Consider the following 21,397-nt stretch of genomic DNA (forward strand, 5'->3'; position numbering starts at 1 on the left):
TAGGTGTTGGGTTAAGGTCGCTACAGTATACCCTTTCTTTGGGAGAGCGTGTCCCCACTTGGTATAGACCAAGTCCCTTGTGTGTACACGCCCCTCCGGTGGCCCAACGGCCTCCATTCCACTTTTGACACCAATATACTGAACTTGGGGGGTAGCCCCGACCGGGACTCGAACCCGGGTCCATCGACCTTCAATCCAACACTTTAACCGTTACGCCAAGAAGTCAGAACCTGAGGCAGCTCCAATATAATTCTAAAATCATCTGTTTGCTGGTCACTGTTAAAGGTTGCTGATTGACATATAGCTGGTTATAGAACTATAATGCTAACTATAACTGCTCTGGGTAAATTCTATTTGATCATTTTCATTTCCTTATTGCTTCTATGCTGCAGCAGTGTGTGCGATTATATCAGCACAATACTGTAAACAAACTAACATGGTATAACAAATGATCAGGGTATTCTCCTCTCCAAGCCCTCACTGCTGAATGTGGAACAGACTGGGCGTGACACACAGGACAGATGACCTCCAGAACAGACTAGCGTAGCATACTGTTTGCGTCAACAAACGAAACATGATACATCACCAAATAATGACAGGAAACCCCTGAGGCCATGCAGGGAACAACCAATCCCAAGCCAGGCCCAGCAGACAGGTTAAAGACCAATATGTGTAGCCATAGTGATGTCAACATGTACAGTGTGTGTTCCCCAGTGTGTGTGTGTGTGTGTGTGTGTGTGTGTGTGTGTGTGTGTGTGTGTGTGTGTGTGTGTGTGTGTGTGTGTGTGTGTGTGTGTGTGTGTGTGTGTGTGTGTGTGTGTGTGTGTGTGTGTGTGTGTGTGTGTGTGTGTTCTTCAGACTACCTATGGTGAGCCACATCCACCAGCGGCAACACACAAAGCATTCAATATCAGAAACAATCCTCCTAGAAAAACTATGGACAAGTGTCACTTCCAGAGACCCTGCTATACTATAGAATAGAATAGAATAGAATAGAATAGAATAGAACGGAATGCTCACCAGGTCGTGGTTGGTGGAGTTGGAGTCGTCCTCTGGGAAGGGGATGTAAACAGCTAAGGCCACACAGTTGGCAAAAATAGAGAGTAGTATAAAGATATCAAAGGGTCTGAGGCACACAGTTAAGGAACAATGTTCAAAGCACACAGTCTATATGTGAGCATAAAACAGAGAGAGCACATTGCAGTCATGTAAAGGTGTGTGTGTGGGGGGGGATCCTGAAATTCTCTTGACTCTGATGAGGTGAAAAGCACAATGCTCAAAGCAAACATTTTCAAATACAGGGACATCATCAGTTTGAAAGATGGGGAGCTTACTCCTTATCATGGGATTGTCTTAATGCGCCATCTATAAAAACACACTGGATACGGTATGAGATGTCTGCATTCAGCACTACACTCAAATGAATTTCTCTAGTCCAGGGTTTCCCAAACTCCTCGGGACCCCAAGGGGTGCACGTTTTGGTTTTCTGCTGATTCAAATAATCAACTAATTTATCAAGTGTTGAATCATTTGAATCAGATGTGTAGTGCTCGGGCAAAAAAAAAAATGTTTACTCGAGGACCCGAGTTTTGGGAAACGCTGCTCTAGACTGTCTCCAGCCGATGTCTGGTCTGGGAGTGTTTTCAGCTTAGAAGAGGAAAGGCCCAGACAATGGCAAGGATACATGATCACTATAGAGACTGCAGAATAAATGATTTTGTTGCCGATTGTTCGTTTAGAGCTTGGGAAGAGATGCGAACTATCAGAGGATGACACTTGCCATCATGGCTATCATGGACTGCTTTCTCTTGTAAACAAATAGACCAAAAGCCACAGGTGTTTCCCATGGTCCCATGTGGGGACACAGAGAGTCCCTATATATCTCCATCGTGAGAGCCCCAGAAAGGATACTTCCACTCCACCAGGCTGATGCAGGCTCTGCGGATGGGGTTGTTGAGGGTGAGGCAGAACAGTGCCCTGGGCGGTCTGCTGTTGGTGGAGCCGCCCTGCTTCTTGCTCTTGGCATACAGCTGCCTCTTCCTCTGTGACAGTGAGCCCACCGGGGCGGGTGTGGCCCCAGGGACAGGGGGGCGGGCGCTCATGCTCTGGGGTGCCTCGCCCTGGGCGTTACGAGCAGCATGGATCGCGGCCTGCCAGGAGATAGTGCCGGTCTGGGGGCAGGGTTCGGGCTGCGGGTGGGAGGGGTTTTCTGACCCGAGGGCCGACGTGTCACCAGAGTGATGGGCTCTGTTGCTGCTGGCATACTGTGCCCCTGAGGACAGAAAAGGGGAGAGAGAGAGGGATTGATCAGAGAAAGGTGTACGCCAGAGGGAGAGTGGGGAAGGAGGGGGAGTGAATGGTGAGACAACCAGGGGATAGAGAGTGGAAGAGAGAGAGAAAGGCATGAAATACAAACGGTATGTGAAACTCAGAAGGTTCCCTCACCAGTCTCTGTGACTATGCAGTGACACTTCAATATCCAAATAAACCTTTTAACGCTGCATGCATTTCATGCAGATCACAGGAAGATGCTACAACGTCCACAATTGAAGCCAGTTGGCTTTATTTAGTATGTATGCCTAGTTATTGGTGAATCTCTTCTTAATAAAAGTTGATTTTTGTTGGTCTCAGAAAACCACTACATTTAATTTATATTGGCAAACATGAATTTTGCGGTGAGCTGATTAGAATGGCAAGCTGTAATCAAAGCAATGACTTCCTTGGACAGGATAGTGATGTTGTTATTGCTTGATGAGATAGGGCTAAGCTGACCAGGGAGCATTCCCTTGACAACCAATGAAAACACAGAGGACACAGAGGAAGGCTGCTCATTGTAAAGAGCCTAATAGACCATAAAGGATGCTTCAACAAAAAATGGAAAAGAATGTGGAAATAATGATTTATTTCTGGTGATGACCTAATTGAATACTGTGAAATGGATCACATAATCCACTGTTGCAACAAATTAAATTGATGCAAAACTGAGTCGGACAAAATACAGTTGAATTATTGAAATCTAAATAATGTCACTGCTTCCTCTCGCCTGGACTAGACTTCATATGATCACATTCCAAACTTCCATCAAATCAATCCACAAATATACCTACCTTTTTCTCAGGACTACATTTCAGAGGATTATTCAAATATATTATGGAGACATCAGTGACGTCCACTGCTTATAAAACTATAATAATAAATGAAGATGCTTGCAGCACAAAACAAATAGAAAGCATTGGGCTCCGGGTCACACGAGAGACACGTACGAAAAGACTGACATAAGACACACACACATATATATATATATACACAAAAGCGCACGGGCGTCCTCCCGACAGCGCAGCGCTCCAGTGACAACTGATTTACATCGGATTTACCTTCGGGCTGTTCCTCTGCCTCTTGCATCCTCTTCTCCACATTGAAACACCGTTTTAATTCCAACACAGTAAAAAAAACATATAAAAGTGTAACAATAAACGAAAGTGTTCAACAACAACATTTCATAAATCCTACAGAACCCCAGAGAGTAGCCTACACCACAAGCATCTTTGCATTGCAACATCCGGGTGTTGCGCATGATGGATCGTGGATGGATAAAATAAAGACGCCTACATTATATCCTGGATCAGTGGTCCATAGGCTACGAGTCTCTTCGAAGTTTTTGGTTAGACTACTGAAGCAACAGGAAAACAGCTGTGACCATCCTCTCAAAACTACTCGAAGATGTGATTTTGGACCCTGTGTCCAAGGTGCGCAACGTGTCACTATTTACTCTCTAATGGGCATCCCATGCTAATCCGTTTAGAGATAGCAATCTACTGTAGTAGTCTACCAGGTACGGTTGTTGTAAAAAATAATAATAATAATAATAATAATTTAAAAAACAGCTTCTGAGTTGGGCCAATGCCAATCAATTAAATTTAATGTTTTTATTTATTTTGATTTAACCAGGCAAGTCAGTTAAGAACAAATTCTTATTTGCAATGACGGCCTACCCCGGCCAAACCCTAACGACGCTGGGCCAATTGTGCGCCGCCCTATGTGACTCCCATTCATGGCCGGTTGTGAAACAGCCTGTAATCGAACCAGGGTCTGTAGTGACGCCTCTAGCACTGAGATGCAGTGCCTTAGACCGCTGCGCCACTCAGGAGCCCATATTATTATTATTAGGCTTTATGGATGGCCATATCGCCAAATAACCATCAACAATTAACCGTAATAAATCAAACTAATAAAGTAAACGAATAAATCATGGGCCTAATATTACTATGACATCGATGTAATAACTATTATGATCATGTGTAGATTTAAGGTTAATCAATTGTTGCTCAATAACATTCCAGGGCAATCACAGAGACAAATGTACCTGTGGCATCGTAAATTACGTACCTGCGCTGGTGGACGCATGGCCAAACCAAATACACACCACACACCCACACACCCACACACGCTGACACCACAATAAAATATGCATGCTTTTAGATTAATAAGGGTCACTGAGGTTTGGACAATAAATGTGTTTATGGGCTTGGTAGGCTATACATGTCTTATTATAAACCAAAATGGGCAACTTTTAAGTTCAAAATTATTAGTTTTTTTATATCACATAATTTAATTCCCTGCATGTATATTTCACAAATGAAGTACTGTGTGCACACCTTGCAGATTTCACATTTATCACGTTATTAATCATCATTCTGTCTCATTATAATCACTTGGTTTTTAAAAGGCTCTATTTTTAGTCTAAAAAGCCAAATAATCATTAGCCAATTATTAGTCAAACATAGGGCTACATCTGGTACATAGGCTATCATGTAGAGGAGGACATTACGCCCAGGGTAAGCCAGTCTTCCCCAACAAAATGTACCAAGCAAAAAACATACAATTATTTATCTTTCGTCTCTGTGTTTCCTAATTGTCCTTGAATTCGCAAGTCTGAATGCATGTCACCGGAGAAAGCATCAGAGCAAATGTAACAGCGCCACTCTGTCTCCGTATGTGTAGGCAATCTATCTGATGCTATCTGGTCCAAAAAAGTATGACATTGTGGCTGCCCATATTATTGAAGTCCCTAATGGCGGCGCACAATTTGTCCAGCTTCGTCCGGGTTTGGCCGGGCTAGGCTGTCATCGTAAATAATAATGAGTTATTAACTGATTTGCCTAGTTAAATAAAAATAAATAAATAAATAAAAATCAGCATTGAGCTAAACTGAGTGAGCTCAACTGTAAATGGTCCTGGTGCACCAAAAAAAAGTGTAAAGAGAAGCCAGTTTGGATTTGGCTTCACTCCTATCAAATTGCATCCAGAGCATATATCATTAACAGAAACAACTTGTTGCATCTTGTTGTGTTGTTGCCCTCCAGTGGCTAGCTCGCTAACTAAAATGGTCCTTTTCCTAAATTAGCCATGGATGGAGATAGGGATTCGGAGTTGTGGTTACACTTAATTTTCCATACTGGCCAATGATTATAACTGTGATTCTGATCCAACCATTAATTCATACATTGTGCGCCAGGCCTGGGAGTTTGGAAGTTCAATATGTAGCTAGATGTAGAAGGCCAATGTTAACTAGCTAATGTTGCCCATGAAAGGAACTAAGGCTATCAAGCAAGTGTTTTAGCCAGGTAGCCTAGGACAATACAAAAAATAAAAGAGTGTACTATATGACAGTGTGATAGACCGTTTTGTGAACATGAAAGAGAGGAGGATGGTAATGACATATCTCTCTCTACAAGTAGAGTGAGTCAACATGTTTTTTCTACTTACACAAACATTGCCACATCATATTTAGACCAAATTGTTTTTGGTATCTTTTAGTTGGCACTGTATTAGACGAGGTATAGGTGATTTGATGTTGAAATGGTTCAGGAAGAGTGGAGGTAGCTCCTGTTTTCTTTGCAACCTGCGGTAAACTCTCCGTGGTTCTAAATCAATAGTTCTTTAGGGGTGGGAAAATATCGGAAATATTAATTTGCTTGGCCATTCTGTAGGTCATGTAATTGTTTGTTACATGAAATATGCTTTGTGGTCTTCACCTTACAGATGTTGCTCTCTGCTTTTGTGATGAAACAAAGGAATTTATTCCGCCACCGTGTCTTACTGTCTTGGCCTTAGGCCTATTTTTATCATGGTTGCAAGGCATATGAGCTAACTGTATTTATAGAGCAAACAAGGCAATTATCACAACACAGGTTGTAAATGTAGCTTTTTTTTCTGGCTTCCCCAGTGATTTTACCCACACACTGCTACTGGTCTACGGTATAAAACGTATATCCTATAAAAAATAATGTAGCTCGTGTGTTATTATACCTACACATTAAACATATATTGTCCGTCAGTTGTTTTTTCAAATTTTGCCATTGATTAGGCTAATAGCATGAGGTCGTTAGGCAACATAAATTGTGTAACACTATCCCCATGATTTACCCCGGTGTCGTCAAACCCTGACCGTGACCGTAATATCATCTCCCTCTTTTTTGGGGCCACATGACACAGTTTTAGGGCCCACATTCTGTAACGAACCGAAAGGAACCCTCTGTGTGTTGGACGGTTACTGGTTATTGGATTAGCCTAGGTCTACCTGTCTGCAGCTGGACTACTGTTTCACAGCGATAATCCCTTAATTATAATACTTTGTTCCCCAGTGAATTGAAGCAAAGGATGTTGTTGACCTAACTAGCCTAAGGCTACTTCAGAAAATAACTAATGACTTTCAATATCCAATTTTATCTTTTGGCCTATAGCATAGGCCTACGGGTTTAAGACTGAGTTGGAGGCCCGTCATTCACTTAAAACTAATAACGGTAGGTTTATTGACAGAACAGGTATCTCTTTTACTATGCCAAACCTCACATCGAGGTGCTTATTTCAAAAACATGTCTTCCCCCCTATGCTAAAAGATGCTTTAAATTTGAGGGTCACCAGTAGCTTCAAATTGTCTATTATAAAGGTGTTGCCACATGAATTATCGGTGTCGTCAAAATATATTGCATCAGTGCCGCCTTGTGGTAAATCGTGCAGTCTACATAGTATTTGGCCCTAAGGAAAAAATATAATATTTTGCACAGTCCAAAATAAATTCTTAGACCCTAACACTTTCCCTGGGACTAAAATAAATTGATGAATTGGTTGGTGTGGTCATTATTTTCCACTGACAGCTGGCTATGTTGATTTAAAAAATATATGGTTTGGGTTTTTAGAGATCTGGGTTATGATAATCCAGAGCTATGGGTTTGACGTTTTGTCATCATCAAATTATATAGTCTACTTGGATAGACAGGCCCATAGCAAAATAGCCACCTCTGAAATGCATGAGCGTGAGCGAGCAATCATTTTTAGGCACTTGCGAAATGAGATTCAACACTGACTGGACTGATCTACAAATCACCATGAGTCATTAATAAATTATCAATAGCATTTGTATATCAGTCAATCACTCACAATTTACACATGATACGCTACGATTTTTACTTTTGACGCTCTCGAACACGACCAATCACTCCAACTCATCGCGGAACTAAAAGTGGGGCAGAACTATAAGGCATTGTGACCATGTCTTCCAAGGACAGTGGACATTGAGTGTTCATAGAAATTATTCCGTGTGGTAAACCTTGTATTCAAGATGGAGACCGCCAGTAAAATGAGCCTTGCAGCTCTACAACAACAAGATCCGTATATCAACAAACTTCTCGATGTTACCGGACAGGTAGCACTGTACACATTTAATTCCAAAGCAAATGAATGGGTAAGCTCGCCAAAGGAGTCGCTTGTTTCTTTCTGTTAACTAAAATGTAGCTAGCTGGCGTTACATAGCTAGATAAGTAACTATCAGCTACGTACAGTAGCTAGCTAGCAAGCGAGCTATCTACCTAGTCCAATATGTACTCTTAAGGAGCCTACCGTTAGTTACCCTAAGGTTCAAGGACCGTACGTTTTTGTCAGAAGAGCAAAATACTCTTATCTAAACGTGAATTGATTCTCAATTGCGATACGGTTCTAGAAACATAAAAGCCATTTAATGTTACTTTCATATCGCATCAAAATAATTTTACAAATGCTAAATATACACTTACTGTACCCTGTTTTTTACGGTTTTTATCACAGTTTCAACTGACAGTATTTTTCAGTGACCACCTTTCTGGCGGCCTTTTTTCCACCTTTATTTAACGAGGCCAGTTGAGAACAAGTTCTCATTTACAACTGCGACCTGGCCAAGATAAAGCAAAGCAGTGTGACAAAAACAACAACACAAGAGTTCCACATAAACAAACGTACAGTCGATAACACAATAGAAAAATCGATGTACAGTGTGTGCAAATGTAGAAGAGTAGGGAGGTAAGGCAATAAATAGGACATAGAGGCGAAATAATTCAAATGTAGCATTGACACTGGAGTGATGATGTGCAAGTCGAAATACGGGTGCAAAAGAGCAAGAGGATAAATAATTACACACAGGTGTTCGGAGCATGATGGCTAATTAGCACTGTCTTCTGTTTGTAAACACGCACTGTAATATGACCGTGTAGGAAACCTAACCCTATAAATGTGTGTATCAATTTAACCTTTTGTTTTTTTGCCAATTATTTCTCCCTGGTATGAAAGATAAGGTCCTTATGCTTCTAAAACCGTGCCGCTAGCGATGCGTGTTAATCTTCAGACTGACTCAGGGCTCTTAACAAAACTCCCCCATACAGAACAAGATGCCTTCGTCCTATGACTCTTAGCGTTATGCTCAAGGGCTAACTATCTACTCTACTTAATTTATCACAGAGACCTTAAAAATAGGCTTTTCATTAGCAATCTAGCTAACTAAATACAGTACCAGTCAGTTTGGACCCACGTACTCATTCCAGGGTTTTTCTTAATTTTTACCATTTTCTACATTATAGAATAATAGTGAAGACGTCAACTATGAAATAACAAATGGAATCATGTATTAACCAAAAAAGTGTTAAACAAATCAAAATATATTTTATAATTGAGATTCTTCAAAGTAGCCACCCTTTTCCTTGATTACAGCTTTGCACACTCTTGGCATTCTCTCAACCAGCTTCATGATGTAGTCACCTGGAATGCATTTAAATTATGTCAAGAACAGCTCAAATATGCAAAGGGAAATGACAGTCCATCGTTACTTTAAGACCTGAAAGTCAGTCAATTCGGAAAAAGTGCAGTCGCAAATACCATCAAACACTATGATGAAACTGCCTCTCATGAGGACCGCCACAGGTTAGGAAGACCCAGAGTTACCTCTGCTGCAGAGGACAAATTCATTAGTTAACTGCACCTCAGATTGCAGCCCAAATAAATGTTTTACAGAGTTCAAGTAACAGACACATCTCAACAGCAACTGTTCAGAGGAGACTGCGTGAATCAGGCCTTTGTGGTCGAATTGCTGCAAAGAAACCACTACTAAAGGACACCAATAATAAGAAGAAACTTGCTTGGGCCAAAATAACTGAGCAATGGACATTTAGACTGGTGGAAATCTGTCCTTTGGTCTGATTAGTCCTAATTTGAGATTTTTGGTTCCAACCGCCATGTCTTTGTGAGACGCAGAGTAGGTTGAACAGATGATCTCTGCATGTGTGGTTCCCACAGTGAAGCATGGAGGAGGCGGTGTAGGGTGCTTTGCTGGTGAGGCACATCTGTTAATTGAAATGCAATCCAGGTGACTACTTCATGAAGCTGGTTGAGAGAATGCAAAGAGTGCAATGCTGTCAAGGCAAAGCGTGGCTACTTTGAAGAATCTCAAATATAAAATATATTTAGATTTCTTTAACATTTTTTTTGGTTACTACATGATTCCATATGTGTTATTTCATAGTTTTGATGTCTTCACCATTATATAATCTAGAAAATCGTTTTAAAAAAGAAAGAAACCCTTGAATGAATAGGTATGTACAAACTTTTGACTGATATTGTAGATAACCACACACCTCTAGCTAACGTTAGCTATATCAAGCCAACACGCATGTTCCTGTGTTGTGTAGCAAATAGATTTTAAGAGTCTTTGATTGTTGGCAGAGCCATCTATTAAATGATGGGGCAACATTTAGATTTCTGCCTAAATAGACATACCCAAACTGAATTACTTTTCATGAGATTGACGTAAACATTAACAGGTAATGTTGCATTTTTTTTTTAAATTATGTCTGGAACTCAGCTTTTTGGAAGATTTTTTAAAATGTATTTTTATTACTGAGGTGTACTCACTTTTGAGGACACAATCTCAAGTACATAGTACAAATATTATGCAAAATCATATCTATGATTTCTTTCCCTGTTCAAAAGTGTGGCTAGAGGGCTTGAAATGACTGAAATGCTTTCTAGATATAGTAACAATCAAATTGTAAATAACTTACTATACGATCTATCATACCTGCCAAATAAATATCATGCTTAATGACAGGACAATATCTTCACTTTCTTATAACTGTCGACAGAATTCTCCTAAACGTCCACAGAGCGGCTGAGAATCCATTCAAATGTGTGCAGACTTGTCACAACTTCAGCTTTAAGCACAACATGATTTTGTCCTGTCTGTGACTAAGAGAAAGTGCTGTTCTTTCAATTCTATGAAAATATGTTGTATTTTTTTCATGTTGAGAGCTCTAAATCTGACTGAGAATATCACAGTGAGATGAAACCACAATGGCTGGACTTGCTAGACTGTCACTGTCAATTTGATAATAGATTCTGTGTGTGGTTAGGCCAGAAAATGACAAATGCAAATGTGGTGTCGGAAAGCTGACACTTCAAGTCCGCTCTGCTCTCAGTTGCCACTCCCCAAGCAGACACATGGGGCTTTTTGGTATTCACAGAGCGCCTTGTACACGAATGTTAGTCGGAGCCAGTTCAGAACTGCTCAAAGTTCCCCATATGTTTAAGAGAGTTTGGCCAGGTTTTAGAACGGCTGCCATGTTAGGGGCTGTTCTATGTTAGGGGCTGTTCTAAGTTAGCTAACTTAAAACCAGCTAGCTAGTTTGTAGATAAATATTATCTAGTTCGCAAACATTAGCTAAGTACCAACGCTGTAAGCTAGCTAGCAATCAGGGCCCCATTCAGCAGGACACAGCGGTGTGCAATGTTTGATTTAATGGTAACGGTGTTGTTCTGAAGGATCACTTGCCGCAGCTGCAATTTTTTTATGTGGTTTCACACAATATTTCACAGCCATTTTGATCAGGCCACACCTACCTAATGGGATCAAACCATACATTATGCTGCGTTCACGTCATGTCAGAAACTACGAGATTTTCGACTTGCTTACTCGTTGTAGAAAGATGATACCTGAGTTTCCCAATTGGGAAGTATCAGAATCAACCAATGGGAAGCTCGACGCAAATAATTTGCATTCATTTTAACTCCGTTTCCGACAAGACGTGAACGCAGCATTAATCTCAGTTAACCCAGAACTGAACTCTTGCGTAATTGGTCAGATGCTCAATAAAGCTCTGGGTCCATTAGAGAAGATTGAGAACGAGGATTGGAACCCTCTCTCTTTGCAAGTCTATAGGCCAAATGTCCCATCACCTTCCGAGATTCAGAAGATGCTAAAACCTGAGAAATCGTGATTTGTCGAAAGCACAGGAACTAATGCTGCTTGTCGTCTCATGCATCCCGTTGTAATCATGACATATCTACGGTACCGTTTTAAGTATTCTGTCCACGAGAGATTAACCATACCTTAAAGACGGTTGAAGAACCGTTTAGGGGAAGCTTGTCATTCAGTACAACCGTAATGCAACGTAATAAAATGTTTAATAAATTGAAAGCAACCCAGACCAAATATCAGACTTTTTTTGCATGTTTTGTTATTCTTCTTGTACTTGATGATTGATTCATGTTCATCAAGTTAGTTGTAATTTTTCTGCGCAATTTCCATTTCAGGAAAAGACTGAAATCGAGGGCACCTTATTTGTTTATGCAAGGTAATTTATTTGTATCAGATATGTGGTGACCTTTTTTAAATGGGCCACTGTTGTAAAGATGCTAAACTAACCCCTTTTTGTATGTGGTTGTCTCACCACCTGTCCTCTATCCTTGATATAGTTGCCTTTTATATTGTCCATATGTCTATGCCTCCCTAATTGATCTATCCCCCCACCCCTCCCTCTTACTCTCTTTATCTTAATCATTCTCTTTGCTTTTCTCTTTTTTTGAGTCATGAAAACATGTAGCCTAATAGTCTGTCTCCATTGCTCTCAATAACCTATCCACAGGTCTGCTTCCCCTCATCATGGCTTCACAATCATGAATCGGCTGAGCACAGAGAATCTAGTGGAGCCCATCAACAAAGACCTTGAGTTTCAGCTTCAAGACCCCTTCCTGCTGTACAGAAACGCAAACTGTGAGTAGGATAGTCCATTTGTCAGTCTTATCATTGGAATGTGATACAAAATGAGGCAACGGTGTGCTTTAGGACCATGCAGACGCCTCCGAGCAGTCGGGTAGGCTGTTTGGAGTGTTAATCCAACTGTGAGGGGGAAAAAATATGGGTGTGTTTGGCAATGCACTGCCGTTTAGCATGCTACACCTCGGAAGTGTTTGCTATGACTTGGGAGTGCAGCGCATCGCGGTTGTTATGGAAGCGGGCCAAAAGGAATTGACAACCCAAACCATTGCGCGGGCCAGATAGAAATGTGTCATGGGCCGGATCCGGCCCGTGGGCCTTGTTTGACACGTGATCTACACAAAATATTCTGAGAAAGTGTGGGGATGAGAAGGGTCATGTTAACATGTTTGGGTAAACCTAACTATAGGGCGATTCCACACCAGCGGGAACATATTGTTCTGGTAATTCTCACATGGGAACTTCATTGGAAGGAGGGATGTTTAGTATTCTTTTTACGTTTGTATCATAAACCATTTTATTTTTTAAAGCATGATGAAATTGGCAATTTTAGGCCCTTTATAGACCTATACATGCCTCCTGTAAGACCCTATGATCTGTGAACCGTCCATGATACAGACAACATTCTGGTGCTCGTTATACTTATTATAGTGTTCTAAAAATATGGAATATGTTTAGATTTTTTTAATACACTGTTTTCTCATTCATTTATTATTAAATGTAAATGATATTTATCTACTTTAAAAATAAATGTAGATGTTGTTTGTGAGAATATACTCTTCAAACACGTCACATTTCCAGAGTGGGCTCTCTGGTACATTTTAATGACATCACTCATTTTATACATAGAAATTGACATGATAGGTCATTAACCAATCACAGACCTCCTTTAGGATTGCACAGTTCGAGTTCCCTTTGAATCTATTTTCTCATTCACGGTGTTGGTGGTGCTCATAAAATGCATCATGCCTTCAGAATTAGCCGAGAGCCCACTCTGGGGAGATTTGATGTACTTGTAGAGTAAACTGTTCCAAACCAAATCAAACGATTTCATTTTGAGATGAATAAATGAATGTGAAACGTTGTATATCAGAATCAAGACGTACTCCATACTTCAGAGAACACTATAAGAATTCTAAAGACACCAAGAGGTCTGTATCATGTACGGTTCACAGATCATATAGGGTCTTACAGGAGGTCTACAAATGGCCTAAAATGGCCACTTTCTTCATGATTTTCATTTTCAACAACAACAAAAAGTGATACAAATGTATAATGCATTTCAAACATTCTTTCTCCAAATGTGAGAATTGCCAGGAGAATCTGAGATACCAAAAATATGTTCCTCTCCCGCTGGCACGGAATCAGCCTATATATCTATTAAAAGAGCTGCTGGTGTATATATTTTGTATTACTAGGCTAAATTTAGCATTGAATGAATGTGCTGTTTATTTAATTCGTCCCAGATAAATAATGAAGACCATCAATGTTTTATAAACACACTTCCTTTTTTTGGAATGAAGTTGCAGAGCACTGCTTGCACACAGTCATTAAAGGTCTGTCAAACTGTGTTGAATTCAAAGGAGAACTTGAACTCTTCCAGACTCTTTTGATGACGAAGGTATGACGTCTTCGATTGCAATCCCATCATAAAATCGACTTTTTCATCTTCCTGTTTAGTCCTAAGGAAAATGAAAGGACCCTGTCTGTGCAGCAGACATACACGTACAGACATACAGGGAAATGAGTCTTAATTTACACATGCCCCCTCTGACATAATGCCACCTCTTTAATATTCTGCTATGCTGACCCCTGTGTAGAGATGCATGCACACAAATGAATCAGATGGACATTGACCACATGCTAAACACACTAGCCTTCCAGTTAGACTTGCCTCTAAAAGCACTCAGCAGACCTCCTCGCAGGGTCCTCTGGAACATGACCTTCCCCTTGTGCCTGAGGTCACGCCGAGGCTGACTGGGTGCGTCGAGCAGGAGCATCTCCTCTGACGGGTCTCCTCCGCCCATGGCCTTGCGCTAACACGGGGTCCACCCAACCCAGGAGCTCTGTCTGAGGGGGAGAAAAACGTGTCCCTCTGGCCCCAGGGCCTCTTATGTTCCGGAGCTGCCTGGAAACCACCTCATGGATGGGATGGATACAGTACGTCTGCTCTCGGTGGTAGTTCTGATCCAGTCATCCAGAGGGGAAGCAGTTTTATCTGACTGGAACCCTGTGACTCCTCCCCAGTAGTCGAGTGCCTGCAGGCCACTTGGGAGGGGATGCAAAGAATATCATGAACAAGTGTGTTTGGGAGGGAGGGCTTTCTTGGCTGTCCTTGTGACTGTGAAGGGATCGTGACTTGCCATTTTGTTTTGGCGTGATTTCGACCGTTCATGTTTGTGTCCTGCCGTTGCTCTCGTTGCACACATCTGTTAGTGGAGGGGTTGTGTCAGTGCTTCATGTTAGAAAATGCGGCCTTTTTACACACACCTGTTTACACGTCCCAGAGTTCCCCAGGTAGCTGGAGAAACACTACCGTTGCTAAGTTACCAGCCTCGGAGGGGAAACCTGGCAAGAATCTCTTCTCACACACACGTATGCAACGTGACACTCCTGTCACACGCTGTTGCCTCAAAGTTGCTGAACCATCCATTTCCCACAACCTCCCTCCGCCTAAGGGATGCATCCTAGCGCCAGTGAACCTTCCGCCTGGTATTTAAAAAAAAATATATTTCCCTCTTTTCGCTGTGTTCCTCCTACAGTGGGTATATACAGCATCTGGTTCTACGATAAGAAGGACTGCCAGCGCATCGCTCAGCTCATGGTGAAGTGAGTATGGCCCGTGTGAAACACACCACCACTAACCCACAGCTATGAAAACCACCGTCACCCACACCGCTGCAGGGAGTAATTTAGCACGTTACAGATATGAGATTGGATTGTGTGTTTTAGTGCCCCCCCCCTCCCCCTCCCCCATTGATTTGCGAGGGTGTTTGTATCTTTTATTGTGTCTGTCCTCCAGGATCGTGAAGCAGGAAGCCATGCAGGCCCACCGGGGCTCCCCAGAGAGGGCCAACATCCCTGGGAGGACCAATGGCTGCGCAGAACCTCGCCCCATCGACATCCTGGAGCTCCTCAGCAAGGCCAAGGATGAATACCACAGGGTGAGAGACCGTCTTTATCGTCAAGTCGTCGCCCAGGACTCTATTGGGGGAAATGCGTTACAAAAGTATTGCGTTACATAAATCAGATGACTTTTAGGAGTAACAAAAGTAAAGTAACGCCTTACTTTTTCAAATTTGGTCGTGTTATTAGAGTTTATTTGTCAAACGACGCGTGACCAGAACTGGCGGCTTGAGAAAGATTTTGAATGAAAAGATATGAAATCTGTACAGGTGTTTGTCTGACAGTATATATGGCTAACTAAGCAGCCCATATGATAGCGCAGTACTTGTAGACTAGTACAGGAAAGCAGCGCCACCGATGAAAGGAGAAAACCAGCGATCAAACCCGAGTTAGTCATCTTTGGTAGAGTGCACACGGCTCGCCTTGCTCCCTCCAACAGTCAAACAAACAGGGAGCTTGAGATTTTTATTTCCCATGAAACTAACACAAAGTAATATAACGTAACCCTTTCCCCCCCCCCAAAGTAATATTGTTAAGTAACTTTACTTTTGTTAAACGTGACCAGTTAATATATCACTTTTTCAAGTTACAAATCCCAACACTTCCACAAACGCACGCGAACACAGTCCAGAAAATAGTATTGTTTGACGGACTTTACCTCTACACATACATCACGAATTAGAGTGCGATTTAAAATCCTGATTTATTTTGTGCAGCCAGCTGTGGATGGGGTAGCAATGTCCCCCTTCTGTTTCTCTCTCTCTCTCGTAGTCAGTGAAGAACTCACTCACTGCCTGTCTGTTTACTTACTCTTTATTGGTATCACGCTCTTTCCGTAGATCTTAGTCCTGCTGCCCCAAGTGTTTTTCATTATTTTAAATGCTGAGATTGCTCACAGCCCTCCCAATTTACATTAGTCCAGCGTTTCCCAAACACTGTCCTCTGGACCCCGAGGGGTGCATGTTTTGGTTTGATGATGAATTGATCATTTGAATCCGCTGTGACGCACTAGGGCCAAAACCAAAACGGGGTCTAATTCTGCATTAGACGGGGAAACACTAGTTGGAATGTCAAAATGATACATGTGTCTGTGGGATTTGTTTTGTGCGTTAACTAGATTCAGACAGGTGAAACTGAGATGTCCGTTACTGCTGAGCAGGGGTTGAACTCCGAGACGCTGAAAACAGCCGGCGGTGCTACAGAGCGCGCTCCCAGTGCCCCACTGCCAGAAAAGGTACAGCACCACATTCTGCCTGCGATGAATGCACTTTGTCTGACAACACGCTACCTGTAACAAGTGTTCTCTCGCATGACTGAAATGACTCTTACTTGTCAGTCATAATTGGATAGTGTCGTTTCATATTGACTGTTATTACTGTATTTGCAGAACTCCCACTCTGGCCAGAGGCAGATCACCGTGGAGGAGCTGTTTGGCAGTTCTCTACCCAAGGAGACCGGCCTGCTGCCAGCCATGCCTACCCAGAGTTCCACAGACCCTGCTGCCCCGAGCCCCGCCAACTTCCTAAAGGCCCAGCACTACACTCCATCCATACCCTTCCAGCCCTTACTGGCACCCCGCCTCACAGCAGCCCCAGTGGGCAACAACCGGCACCTGGCCTCTGGTCTGATCCCCCTGATGGAGGCCAGAGGTGGCCCCAGCCCAGGCTACACCCTCCACGCCAGCCCTGTGTTTCCCGGTGGACCTCCAGGGGAACTCCAGCACTCGATGTCCCCGCTGTTGGTCGCTCCACCTGGGGCTGAGGCTCGCGGTCCCCCCCCTGGCCCTCCGTTGACTTACCTGGGGCAGGATCTCCTGGGCTCGCTGAAACCCAGCCCCTCTGATCTCCACAAGCCCGTCCTCGCACCCAACTTCCTGCCCAGCCCACTGGCCACGCCCCAGAGCTTCAGAGAGCAAATCCACAATCCTGCTGCCATCTGCAGCATTCCCACAGGCCCTGTGCAGGTACGTAACTGCCTTTGCCCCTGTTATTTCTTTGTGATCCGGACTTTGTGTAATCTGTCATTTCTGAAGGGCTCCCTTTCTTGTCTTTCTCAGCCACAGAGTAAAGAAATGGATGTGTTCGCTCAGTCTCAGAAACCGTCGAAAACCATGCCTGTTAGTATGATTTTGCTATCATGATGTAGATGGCTTTGATTGTACAGGCAGTTCTTTACATAGTTGAAATGAAATCTTACCATGTCCTCTTCCTGCCCTCTCTCTTTCTCTCACCCATCCAAGGCTGTTCCTATAAAGGCAGGGCTTGTGATACCGGGGGCGGGTGCTTCACTGACGGGGGCGGAGCGCTCAGTGCTGCTCTCACCGAGCGCCTTTCAGCATTCTGTTGCCAAGACAACGGAACTGCAGAGGCACGCTGCTCCTCCCTCCCCTCCAGCAGCAGCCACAGGGGCTGTGGAGCCCCCCCAATCCCCCTGCAGCAGGACCCAGCTGCAGGACACACTCATCTACCTCATCAAGGTACAGAGAGAGCTGAAGCCTGTTTCTTGTGTTTGAAGCCTTCCGTCAGGTTCAGGAGTTTTCTACTGTAGATTTCATCTGGCTGCTGTTGGCATTTATGAAATGCTCATGAACGGCGTATGAATGTGTTATGCGTGGGTTATGAATTATGTTAGGAATTCCTTCTGTATGTACCTAAATCTAATACTTGAGAGAGCAAGTGAACTGAAGCAGTTTAAGTCTGGGAACTTGTTTGTACTGTTATACAAAATGACTGGAAGATAAGTTTTATCTATCTCTCTCTCCTGTGTTTGTGCCCTGTGCAGAATGACCCAGCGTTTCTCAGTGCCATCCACGAGACTTACCTCCAGATTCTCTCCAAGGACCTGAGCAACGTCAAGCTATAGCTTTAGTCCAGACATGGGGCTGGGCCTGGACATGTCAGGACAGGGGCACAGCCACCAGCCAACCTAAGCTACAGGTACTGAACCACTGGGTGGGACCTGGGACTGCTTCTGCTGCCACCGGCTATGTATAGAACCACAGACACTGGCTCTGTTCCTCTGGAGCAGCTATGGGGACTGCAGGAGGACTCGAACCCAGGAGGCTCACTCATATGGCTCTGCTACCCTATGTAGAGAAGGTAAAAGGGAGATGTTACGCTTGACAGTAGTGTCAAATCATGTACGCACTCTAGAAATACATTTTGTTCCTCTCTTCTGTGGATGAGAACAAAGACCAAAACCCCTAAGGAAGGTAAACCCCCATCTCTGTTTGGGTCAGGGGTTAGGACTTGCTGTGCAAGCCAAGCTTTATTCAACTCCACTTCCTTGTTCTGCCCTCGGGAATAGCTGTGATTCTCCACACACATGCGCTTTGTTCTCTCTCCTCTTTTTCAATCTCTGTTCTTTCTTTTTTTTTTCTCTGTCCTTTGCTCTCACCCCATTCACCACCAAGCCTCTGTCACTATGCCTGTTAAGGGACGTGTGCAATAGAATGCAATGCCTTCTGGGAGAATACTGTTTACTGATTCTTAAGTGTCCCCCCCCCCAAGGGTCTAAACAGAGAATTGTTGTATTAATTTAGGCCCTATTCTGTGGGTTTTGCAGTAAAGTCTACTGCAGCACTGAACCTGAGCGAACTGCATTCAACGGGATCGTCTTGTTTAACACATGTTGTCACTCTGCAGCCAACAGCTCAAAGGGACTAGCATGTCATAACAGGTTGTGTCAGTGTGTATGTATTTGATTTTGTAGGTCAGGTAGTTTTAAATAAAAAAATGTGTTTGATAATGTCACCCCTGTACACACATCTGACCTTGTGCCATACTGCCAATCTATGTTCACATTATTTTGATCACACGCAGCATGTATTTCTGTTTGGCTGCAATCAATCACACATTTTGATTCCGATTGACGGAATGAATTAATGAATGAATGAATGGCGGCGTTGCGCTATAGACATGGGAAGCAATTGAGAACATCCTCTAAACGAATAACTGATCAACACATTATGTTGTCTAAGGAATATTTGTTTTTGACCTTGTCTCGGGATTTATTTCTGCCAGTAAGTATATGTGAGTTTCTTCGGGAGGTAAGAAGAGAACCTCTGACATGATGCACTTTGTTTTCACCTCAAATGAAAATGTCAGTAAAAATCATTTCATGAGCAGTTTGTGACTCCTTTGGTTCCTCAATACTTAAAAAAAATATATATATATCATAGTACTTAATACATGTTGATTGGTGTGTTTTCAAAGTGTAGGTATTATTTAGTCACAGGCTCTATACTGGTGGAGAAAAGAGGTAAGGCCCAGAGATACAAAAACATTTTAAAACCAGTGATTTTTAAGATTGGTCAGTGCCAGTGTAATGATGAGTAAACATGTTATTTGGTGTCTTTTAAGAACCGCATCCGTTTTTAATTTGTTTTATTCTGTCACTGTGTACTTCTGTTTTACTATTTTGTGATATTAAAGTGAAGTTCTCTCAAGCTATTTACATTTTTTTGCTCAGAGAAATGACTTCTTGGTCAATAAAACACAAATGATTCCCTGTTTTGACCTTTGCGGTCATTACATCCAGCAATGTCAAACAGTGAGGCAAATGCTGACACCAGTGGTGCATCTCAATAGTCCAATGTAGTTTTCTCTCCTTGTTTCCTATCCTTCATCTGCTCTAATCTGACCAGAATTTTTCACATCAGTGCAGATGAAGGAAAGGAGACAAGGAAAGGAGGAGTCTTTTGGATGATTGAGATGCAGCTCAAGTAATGGCATAGATGATTCATATCTGGATAAAGCCACTAGAGGGCAACAGGATTCAGTGTTTGACAAAATATTACATTTCCAATGCAATGACCAGTCCCAGTTGCCAAATGCCAGTGTTCTTTACTGCACTACACACAGTATGCCCCATTCATCCATAGCCTTTGTTTTATACTGTATAGTAGTGGCCATCTTTAAAAAATATACACTGCTCAAAAAAATAAAGGGAACACTAAAATAACACATCCTAGATCTGATGAATGAAATATTCTTATTAAATACTTTTTTCTTTACATAGTTGAATGTGCTGACAAAATCACACAAATTATCAATGGAAATCAAATTTATCAACTCATGGAGGTCTGAATTTGGATTCACACTCAAAAGTAAAGTGGAAAACCACACTACAGGCTGATCCAACTTTGATGTAATGTACTTAAAACAAGTCAAAATGAGGCTCAGTAGGTGTGTGTGGCCTCCACGTGCCGGTATGACCTCCCTACAACGCCTGGGCATGCTCCTGATGAGGTGGCGGATGGTCTCCTGAGGGATCTCCTCCCAGACCTGGACTAAAGCATCCGCCAACTCCTGGACAGTCTGTGGTGCAACGTGGAGTTGGTGGATGGAGCGAGAGAGGTAGAGCATGGCGCTTGTAACGCCAGGGTAGTGGGTTCGATTCCCGGGACCACCCATACGTAGAATGTATGCACACAGGACTGAAAGTCGCTTTGAATAAAAGCGTCTGCTAAATGGCATATATTATTATTATTATTATTATATGTCCCAGATGTGCTCAATTGGATTCAGGTCTGGGGAACGGGCGGGCCAGTCCATAGCATCAATGCGTTCCCCTTGCAGGAACTGCTGACACACTCCAGCCACATGAGGTCTAGCATTGTCTTGCATTAGGAGGAACCCAGGGTCAACCGCACCAGCATATGGTCTCGCAAGGGGTCTGAGGAGCTCATCTCGGTACCTAATGGCAGTCCGGCTACCTCTGGCGAGCACATGGAGGGCTGTGCGGCCCCCCCAAAGAAATGCCACCCCACACCATGACTGACCCACCGCCAAACCAGTCATGCTGGAGGATGTTGCAGGCAGCAGAACATTCTCCATGGCGTCTCCAGACTCTGTCACGTCTGTCACATGGTTCTCAGTGTAAACCTGCTTTCATCTGTGAAGAGCACAGGGCGCC

General features: G+C 42.9%; 2 protein-coding genes across 8 annotated transcripts in view; one reads left to right on the plus strand and one right to left on the minus strand.

Annotated features, from left to right (window-relative positions):
- The window catches only part of LOC118361111 (voltage-dependent L-type calcium channel subunit alpha-1D-like), a 98,958-nt gene extending 95,368 nt beyond the window's left edge, over nt 1-3,590 (minus strand). For 4 of the 6 annotated variants that reach the window (XM_052483076.1, XM_052483074.1, XM_052483075.1 and 1 more), the window contains exons 1-3: nt 3,375-3,586; nt 1,912-2,272; nt 1,021-1,126 (exon numbers count right to left, since the gene is read on the minus strand). In XM_052483076.1, the coding sequence (XP_052339036.1) occupies nt 1,021-1,126; nt 1,912-2,272; nt 3,375-3,402 (495 nt within the window). In that variant the 5' untranslated portion in view covers nt 3,403-3,586. Of the gene's footprint in view, nt 1-1,020; nt 1,127-1,911; nt 2,273-3,374 lie in introns of all 6 variants that reach the window. The other 2 variants (XM_052483078.1, XM_052483077.1) reach the window with 2 other exon arrangements.
- Nucleotides 3,591-7,534: 3,944 nt separating this feature from the next.
- LOC118361331 (mRNA-decapping enzyme 1A) lies at nt 7,535-19,992 on the plus strand. 2 transcript variants are annotated; one of them, XM_035741186.2, is made up of 10 exons: nt 7,535-7,744; nt 11,893-11,933; nt 12,225-12,352; nt 15,118-15,184; nt 15,378-15,519; nt 16,599-16,715; nt 16,869-17,444; nt 17,538-17,597; nt 17,721-17,957; nt 18,263-19,992. In XM_035741186.2, exons 1-10 carry the CDS (start codon nt 7,622-7,624, stop codon nt 18,341-18,343), a joined length of 1,572 nt encoding a protein of 523 aa, XP_035597079.1. In that variant the 5' UTR covers nt 7,535-7,621; the 3' UTR covers nt 18,344-19,992. The 2 variants fall into 2 exon arrangements, with proteins under 2 accessions (XP_035597079.1, XP_035597080.1); XM_035741187.2 differs by lacking the exon at nt 7,535-7,744 and adding an exon at nt 11,574-11,647.
- The last annotated feature ends 1,405 nt before the right edge of the window (nt 19,993-21,397 follow it).

This window comes from Oncorhynchus keta, chromosome 28, assembly GCF_023373465.1.
Source record: "Oncorhynchus keta strain PuntledgeMale-10-30-2019 chromosome 28, Oket_V2, whole genome shotgun sequence".
NCBI classification, from domain to species: domain Eukaryota; kingdom Metazoa; phylum Chordata; class Actinopteri; order Salmoniformes; family Salmonidae; genus Oncorhynchus; species Oncorhynchus keta.

Bases quoted from the DNA above. Each gene is read 5' to 3' on its own strand.
- LOC118361331 (XM_035741186.2), top strand. From the start codon at position 7,622: ATGGAGACCGCCAGTAAAATGAGCCTTGCAGCTCTACAACAACAAGAT. The intron at 17,598-17,720 runs GTTAGTATGATT...CACCCATCCAAG, and splicing joins AACCGTCGAAAACCATGCCT to GCTGTTCCTATAAAGGCAGG. The intron at 17,958-18,262 runs GTACAGAGAGAG...TGCCCTGTGCAG, and splicing joins CACTCATCTACCTCATCAAG to AATGACCCAGCGTTTCTCAG.